The sequence below is a fragment of the Acanthisitta chloris genome, unplaced genomic scaffold (assembly GCF_000695815.1).
Source record: "Acanthisitta chloris isolate BGI_N310 unplaced genomic scaffold, ASM69581v1 scaffold18104, whole genome shotgun sequence".
NCBI lineage: Eukaryota > Metazoa > Chordata > Aves > Passeriformes > Acanthisittidae > Acanthisitta > Acanthisitta chloris.
The window spans coordinates 62962-71544 of NW_008671196.1; the positions used below are offsets into that span (position 1 = coordinate 62962).

Genomic DNA, 8583 nt, shown 5'->3' on the forward strand with positions numbered 1-8583 from the left:
AGTTCAGATGGATGTATGTTACTGTGAAGTCGCTGCCAAAGGGGTTCCTCACCGTGCACTTGTACGCACCAGAATCGGAGGGTTGGGGATTCTGCAGGAGCAAAGTCCCTGTGGGGTGAAGCAGCTTGCCCCTAGATCCTCGGCCCTGGTGAGCTGTAGAGAGTATGGAGTGGTCAGGTAATTCCCAGGTAATTTCTGGCTTTGGTATTGGATGTATGTTACTGTGAAGTCGCTGCCAAAGGGGTTCCTCACCGTGCACTTGTACGCACCAGAATCGGAGGGTTGGGGATTCTGCAGGAGCAAAGTCCCTGTGGGGTGAAGCAGCTTGCCCCTAGATCCTCGGCCCTGGTGAGCTGTAGAGAGTATGGAGTGGTCAGGTAATTCCCAGGTAATTTCTGGCTTTGGTATTCCCAGCGCCATGCAGTGGAGCTGAACTGGCGTCCCTGGCCCTGTATGGATAGCCGGCGGGGACCTGCCTGTGATCCGTGGTGGGTAGGCTGTGATGACAACAGGAATGGTCACAGAGCTGTCACCAGCATCATTGTGGGCCCTACACATGTAATTCCCTCCGTCGTGAGTGGTGACTGCCCGGATGACCAAGGTGCCATTCTCCAGCAGCAGGTACCTCTCGCTGAGCTGTGGTCGGTCCAGCACGCGGCCCCCGGGCAGCGTCCACGCCGTGCTGGGTTTGGGGCTCCCATCAGCCAGGCAGTGAAGGTACAACGGCTCCCCACTGATGCCCTTCACCAGCCCCACAGGCCGGGTGAGGATATTGGGCTTCTGGGCTAGCTCCAGGATGATCAGCTTTTCAATATATCCAACCTTGTTCCGGGCAGCACAGCGGTACCGCCCGGCTTGGTCGCTCTTGGGATTGTAGATGGTCAGGGTCCCGTTGCTTCCTGTGAGAAACTGGGTTGTCCTGATGCTGCTGGAAAACCATGTGCCGTTGGGCAGCATCCAGCTTATGTCTGGGGGAGGGTTTCCATCCACAGAGCAGTTCAGTGTGATAGTTTTCCCAGGTTTTGCTATTATTTTCTCGTTGAATGGGTTTTTGAACATGGGTCGCCGCAGCATCTCTGTGACCTCCAGCTGTGCCACCAGCATGCTCTCTCCTGCATCGTTACGTGCCACACAGATAAAATCTGCTGTGTCCGAAGGCCTGATGTTCCGAATCTCAAGTGTCCCATTTTTGTGCACCACAATCCTGCTCCCATAATATGGGGCTGTTAGGAAAATGTTGTCAGGCATGATCCACATAACCTGAGGGGGAGGTGTCCCTTCTGCCTGACAGTCGATGTGTTTCTTTGAGTGTCTCACTGCTGTCACCTTCATGATTGTCTTGTTCCTGTATAAACCATTTATGATGGGGGGCTTAGCAGCCACGTCCAGCTTATACAGTTTGGTGTCATCCCCGCCAGGGTTCCGAGCCACACACATGTACTCCCCAGCATCCAGAAGCCTGATGTGGCTGATGGAGAGAGAGCCATTGGTGTGCAGGGAGTGTCTGTCTGTGGATGAGGAGATCATCTCACTGGAAGGCAGCAACCAAAATATCTGTGGCCTGGGCTCTCCAGCAGCTTCACAGTCCAGCAGTGCTGTGTCTCCAGCTGCCACTGCAAGGTATGTCTTGTAATTGTGCTTTATCTGAGGGGCTGCCATGATGACTGTAACGTGGATAGTCATCTCATCTCTTCCCAAAGTGTTTTGGGCATAGCAAGTGTAATCTCCTCCTTCTGTCACTCCAGCTTTGTTGAGGTAGAGCGTTCCATTGTCAAAGAGGACATACCTGCGAGACCTGCGCCCAGTGTCATCTGCCAACATCACGTTGTTAACCACTGTCCCATCTGGCAAACCCCAGGATATTTCTGGTGTGGGTAATCCCGAGGCCTTGCAGTCCACTCTGAAATCCTTGCCATATGGCACTAGTTTCTTGAAGTGCTGTTTGTGGTCAATCTTGGCTGGTTTCATTGTGATGCTGACTTTCATCAGGATCAGATCATCCCCAATGCTGTTTCTTGCAACACACAGATAGTCACCCGCATCCTTTTCTGTAACTGCCTCAATAGCCAAGGATCCATTAGGGTAGACATGGATCCGACTTCCCATCCTGTTGTGGGGGGAGAGAGAAGTAAAGAATTATGGAATCAAGTGCTGGGAGTGAATACTGAGCACTTATTAAGCACCAGAGGAGCAGTGTTTGAAGATTCAAAGAGGTGGAGGAAAAAAAAAGACTCATACCTGTGCCACTGGTCCACAACAGCCTTGGAGGGCAACCTCCAGATGATCCTGGGCTTGGGCTCTCCAGTTGCTGTGCAGTTCAGAAGCAACTTATCCCCAAAATTCAACTGAGTCAGTTCTCGAGAGGCGATGGCTATTTTTGGAAGCGTTTCCCTGTGCTCCACCACGAGGCTGACCACCCTCCTGTCTGAGCCAGTGGAGCTCGTGGCTATGCACTCATAGTTCCCACTGTCAGAAGGGATGATGCTGCTGAAGTGGAGAGTGCCGTTGGAGAACAGGAACAGCCTCATGTGTACCAGCTGCAGAGGCTTTACCTCTGTGCCGTCAGGGAGGACCCAGTGGACAGTGGGCTGAGGGTTCCCTTGCACAGTGCAAGGCAGTTTCAGGCTTTCTCCCGTATTTCCTTCCACACGTTGTCTCTTCTCCTCCAGGATGGCAGGAGGTGCCGCAACAACCTGCAGCTTCACAGTTAGTGTGTCGGTGCCTGCAGGGTTTTTGGCCAGGCATGTGTAGAGACCTCTGTCATAAACAGTAACTTCATGGATAACCAAAGTGCCGTCTGGTTCCATGTGAACTTTGTCATTCCCTGTGGCAGCTGGGGAGAGGTGGGTTTTATTTGCTAGAACCCAGGAGACAGTGGGAGGGGGCCTGCCCGTGGCCTTGCACGCCACTGCCACAGGCTTCCCAGAGGAAGCGGTGGCGGGGATGCGTGGTGGGTAAGCCACCACTTACAGTGTGACCAGGAGCCGTGCCACGCCGTGTGTGTTGGCTGCAGTGCACAGGTACTGCCCACGGTCCTCCAGGCCTGCCCGGGTGATGGACAGCGTCCCGTTGGCAAACACTGTCCACCTGCTGGTGCTACCTTCCAGAGCATCGGACCCTGTGGAAGAAAGGGAACAACAGCACAACATGTCAGAACCTCCCTCTGTTTCTTTTTTCTCAATCCCTTGAATACCCGTTCCCCATCCTGGTCTGCGTTGCCCAAATAACCTATAGTGATAAGACAGAGAGAAATCAGAGTGTTTTGCATATAGAGTGACAAAGCTTTAAAGTGAGAACACAGCTGAGTCCCCAGTAGAGACAGATAAAGCAGATGAGATTTGTGATCCAAACCTGGCACACCTGTAACCAGATTTGAGGGTCTGTCACCATGGATCTTTCTTTTCACTTGTCTCACTGTTTTGGAATAGCAGGTAACACAATAAATATTGAACTCTTCTCACAATAAGCACAGAATTGAGGTTAAATAGAGATTACATATTTCTTTTTTTTTTAAATTTCCCTAAAAAGCTGTCCCAGAATCAGCACTAAGAAGCTCCAGCAAGTGTTAGGGTCTCTGTTTTTGTCTCTGTTTCCAAGTTCACCTTTCACTGGTATTTCACAGTGCTCTGAAGTGAAGCAATGCTTGAGTTTGGCACAGAGAACAGCTGACAAATTACAGGACTCTAACAGAAGGTAAATTCTAGGGAGGTTCATCACGCTCACCTGATGATATCTTGGTCCACTGTATTGTTGGACGGGGCTTCCCAGTAGCTTCACAAGGAATAAAAGCATCGGAATTTGCCAGCACAGTGAAAGCAGCCAATTTCCCTCCAACGATTCTGGGCTTTGCAAAATGGTTTCTGCTTGCAGAGCCCAAGGTGATGGGATTGGGAGTGGTGGTGGTTTCTTGGTCTCGTCTCCTTTCAAACCAACCTTTGACAGAGCTGTCCTTGTCCCTTCCCCACAGAGCCACCATCTGTGATGACTTTGGTGTGGTCAGTGTCCTGACAGTCAGCATGTTGCCCCTCTCCATGACTTTGGTGGATGGCTTCAGCTGAAATCTGATCTCCTCATGTGCAGGAGAATAGGTTCTTGCAGTAGGTGCAGGTGGCACAGCTGTCTTCGGTGCTGGCAGTGGGGTGGGATGCTGAGTGCCAGGAGCAGTGGTGTCTGTGGCTGAATTGGGTCTTGCTGGGGGTGTGAACTGTGCTGCCTGGTTTTCCTGGCAAACTCTGTCTCCCATTTTCAGGCATTTTTCTCCTGCCATGGTGGTGGCTTTGATGTGCTGAGCAGTTACTGCCCTCGATGTGGCACTGACTGCAGCAGGTTGGGTACTCATGGCCCCAGGAGGCTCATCCAGCCATGGTATGGTTTGGAGCCCCATGGTAGGGGTTTGGGCAGGACTGATGGGTGATGATGTGGCTGACTGGGTGTTCATCTCTGTGACCAGTGTGGTTTGGAGTGCCATAGTGGGACTCTGAGCAGGACTGCCAAGCAGTGACATGGCCAACTGGGTGTTGCTCTCTGTGACCAGTGTGGTTTGGAGAGCCATAGTGGGACTCTGAGCAGGACTGCCAGGCGGTGATGTGGCTGACTGGATGTTCCTCAGTGTGACTGGGGCCAACTGTGTGACTGCCATGGATACGTGCTGAAGTGCCTCTGGGGTGTCAGGGATCCACAGCACTGGCATTTCAGTCACAGAGACCATGCTGACACTCCCAGGGAGAGATTTTGCAGGTGTAAGTTTTAGAAGCACAGCTGGGGATGTAACTGCTGTTACCATGGAGGTGGCTGTGCTCACCATGGGGGTGGCTGCAGTGCTGTGGCCTACAGCCACACTCTGCAGGGCAGGTGTTTTGGGAGGCCTCTTTCTTCTCTGACCTCTCCTTCCTCCCACTCTGAATATTTTACCTTTAGTGAGTCTGGTGTCAGGTTGAGGAGCAGTAGCAGATGTAACTGTCAGCTTCATTCCTTTGGTTGCAGTAGTGGCAGTGCCCTTTGCAGTGACAGACATGACTGGGGTGGCAGCTTTTTGCCTTGCACTATGTTTGTTTTCCTCTTCCCTGAGGAATGCTGTGTTTTGGTGGGTACCCATGGGGTGCTCCAATGGCATGTTCATGGTTGGTGGGGAGGACAGGGGTGCTTCTTGTCTAAATGGATTGATGGAGCTGCTTAAATTATTTGAAGTTGGTACACTTGATAGGTACTTCATATTCAGTTGAGCACCTGCAGCCACCGCTGTACTTCCTCTGGCAGACCCTGGCCTCCCAAAGTTGTATCGGTGCTCTCTCCTACCTGGAATATGTCCTGGTCTAACAACTCGTCTCCTGCCATAAGTTTTCCTTCGTCTTCCGTATTGCTGCTGGATCTGGGTTGTATGAGTTGGAACTTCCTGAATAACCTGAATTTGCTGATGAGTAGTGATAGTCAAGGCCAGTGGTGGCTTAGGAGTTCCTCCTTTCTGAGCACTGTGAAAATAAATGGGACCCAATTCAGGGCTTGTTGCACTGACTGTCACCACAGGGACCTGGTGATCTGTTTGGGTGGAAACATTATCAATAGATTCAGTAAAAACATGTAGCTTGTCTGCTGAATTTTGGGGAGTTACAGCCCCGCTGGTGTCTGTAGCTTCTGTCGTGGACGCAGAGTTTAGTTGCTGATTATTACTTTTCCCAGAATACACCAGCATTTGCCTGGCAGGGAAGAGTGTGGATGTTCCACTTGCACCAGTTGATACGGTTGATTCTTTTACATCATTTGCTGATGTTTGACTCAAATCAGATCTTTCCCATGAGTCTGTAGGTTTCAGATATGTTTGTGGCCGCCTGCTGGCAGGTGACACAGACTGTGGAAGAGGAGAGGGTAGGGGAGTTATTGTCTCTGCAGCCAGGAGGGAGGTTTTCGTGGCAGCAGTGTGACTTGTGGCCCCCTCAGGCCCTGCAGTGATCACACTTTCCATTGCTCTCCCCTGAGAAGGTAGTGGGGCTTTCTCTGTTACTGGAATCATGAATTCTTCTTCTGGTGATATGAGATCACCAGATGTCTCCTCCACATCCCCAGGTACCTCTGAGAACTTACTGACACGACTGGGGGGTTTCATTGCAACTTTCCCTTGTTTGTCTGTCACTGTTGAGTTCCTCTTTGTTTTCTCCAACAAAGCTGCCCAGCGCTGTGGGTCGACTCTCCGGGCTGAGGAAACAAACTGTCTCCTGTGTCCCCTGAACCGCCTGCCTGCTCTGTCCCTGTAGGGCCTGTGAGGCATTTTCCTCTGACTGCTCCTTTGACGTGCGCTCTGTGTGCTCTGGCTGCTGGCTGCTGAGGCAGCAGATTCCAGCTGAGCTGTCAAGGTGGCTGGAGTAGCTGAGAGATGTGTCTGTGCTGCAGCAGAGCCCAGCAGTGCATTGCCAGAGCCGTCACCCTCTTCCCAATCTTCCACAGCTCTGTGCTTTTTCTCTGGAGTGGTTCCATCCCGTCTCACTAGCACTTGGAAAACCAAAAGGTCGACACCATACTGGTTGGCTGTGATGCATCGGAAGTAGCCACTGTCTCTCTCTGTCACCCCTTGGATTCTCAAGGTGCCATTGTCAAAAATATGTTTGTTTCCTGCAGACTGACGGAGGACCACATGCTCAGGTAGCACCCAGCTAACGGCAGCATCTGGAGCAGCTGTGGATGTACAGGGCAGGTAGAGTGTGCTGCCAACAGCTGTGGACAGCTGGGCTCCATTTACACTGCTGTGCTCCACGTGAGGGTCAACCACTGTGATTCTGAACGTGAGAGCATCAGCATCATTGCCGTTTGTGCTGATGCAGTGGTAGAGCCCCGTGTCAAACGCGTCAGCCGTGCGCAAGGTCAGCGTTCCGGTTTTAAGAACAATGATTCTCCCATCCTCACTGATATGAGGAGCTCTCACTTTGCTCCCATCAGCCAATATCCACTCCACAGCAGGAGCTGGCTGCCCAGCTGCCTGGCACCCCAGCTCCACGGTGCCCCCGACTAACACGGTGTGCTCCGTCTGGGTGCTGCTGTCCCTGGAGATGATGGCCCAGTTGTTCCTCACCTGGTTGTTGTCAGCACTAGGCAGGCTGAGCTGGGCATCTATGGAGTACTGGATGTGCAGGGTGCTGAGTGTGGTGGCTGTCCTGTCCAGCTGCAGGGACACTTTGCTCTGCATCAGCCAGGCTGGGTCAGCTCTCAGCTCAGCCTCAACATTGGTGAAAAGTTCATCTTTTTCAGCATATATCTGTTTATATTTGTAACTAACAAAAGGCACATCAGTTGCCTGGACAGTCTGCTCCAGTTTTAAGGGAGAGTTGCTGTACAGTGCCAGGATGCTCCACAGCTGCTGGATGTGTCCATAATCAATGCCACACACCAGGAATGCTGAGAATGAGTTTCTGAGCACCATTCTGCTGCTGTCTTGGTCAAATGAGACAGGAGACATTTCTTTAGGCTTTTGGACATTGCAAACCAAGTTGCCTCGATTTCCTGCTTGGTCAGTCATGTTCAAAACCACAAACCCTACTGGAGCTATGAAATCCTTGGGAGACACAGAACTGAAATCCCCATCGTCTGGCACTGTAAGGTTTATGGATTTCAGGGAGTAGTGTATTGCTGGCTTAGTGCAAGTGAGAGATGCAGAAGGAAGATCCACAAAGCTTTTCCCATTATGATTTTTGGGACTGGCACAGACTGGGCATTGCTGGACACCAGAACTTCTGTCTTTTCTGCACTTTATAACATCTGAAGGGAAGAAAACTGCAGTCAGCTCTCTGTGCTATGAGTTTTAGTATTAAAAATGACATAGCTACCAACAAGTGGTTCTTTTAAATAACATAAACCCAAATCTTAGAGTAACATATGAATAGCAGCAACAGAGGAAGTCCTTGAGTCTCTCAAATTGAGTGCAATGTGGTCCTCACTCTTGCCAGTTCCTTACACAAGTTAGCTTCTCTATTCCCTGTGGATTTTCCTGGTGCAGAGAAGCTTTGGACTGGCCAAGTAAAATGTTCTATTAAGGAAAGCTGCACTTCAGAACAGGCTAAGACCACTAGATTCATTTCATCTGGGAAGCTGAGTGGTATTAATCTCTTTAGCCTGATTACACACACCTACAAAAAACCTACCTTCCAGTCTTTTCTGGGAGAATAAATAAATGAATAAAGGACAATTACCTGTATCAGGAAGAATAAGATGCTACAACAGGATTAAAGAGCATAAACAAGGCATTCAGCTCACCTGGTCTCTCCTGTGCCCACTCTGCAAACCACTGCAGGCTGCAGTCGCAGGACCAGGGGTTTCCATGAAGGTAAATGCTCTCGAGCTCGGACAGGTAAGAAAACATTTCTTGTGGGAGTGAAGTCAGCCCATTGTCAGACAGAGAGATGTGCTTCAGGGAGGATACTTTGAATATTTGGCTATAGCGCAAGGTGACAAAAGTGTCTGCATGCAGCTGCTGAAGTAAGTTTCCTTCCAAGTGGACCAGCCTTAAGGAAGTGAGTCCATAGAAAACATTGGGATTCACAAATTCAATTTGATTGTGGTCCATGTGTAGCCGTACCAAGCTGCTCAGGCCGTGAAACA

The 8583-nt window shown here is 50.7% G+C and overlaps 1 protein-coding gene across 1 annotated transcript in view; it reads right to left on the reverse strand.

The window, feature by feature from the left end:
- Nucleotides 1–48: 48 nt before the first annotated feature.
- IGSF10 (immunoglobulin superfamily, member 10) overlaps nt 49–8583 on the reverse strand; it is a 10411-nt gene continuing 1876 nt past the window's right edge. Inside the window, 5 exon segments of the mRNA XM_009074014.1 lie at nt 49–2107; nt 2239–3118; nt 3724–4128; nt 4912–7743; nt 8239–8582. Of these exon segments, the coding sequence (XP_009072262.1) occupies nt 49–2107; nt 2239–3118; nt 3724–4128; nt 4912–7743; nt 8239–8582 (6520 nt within the window).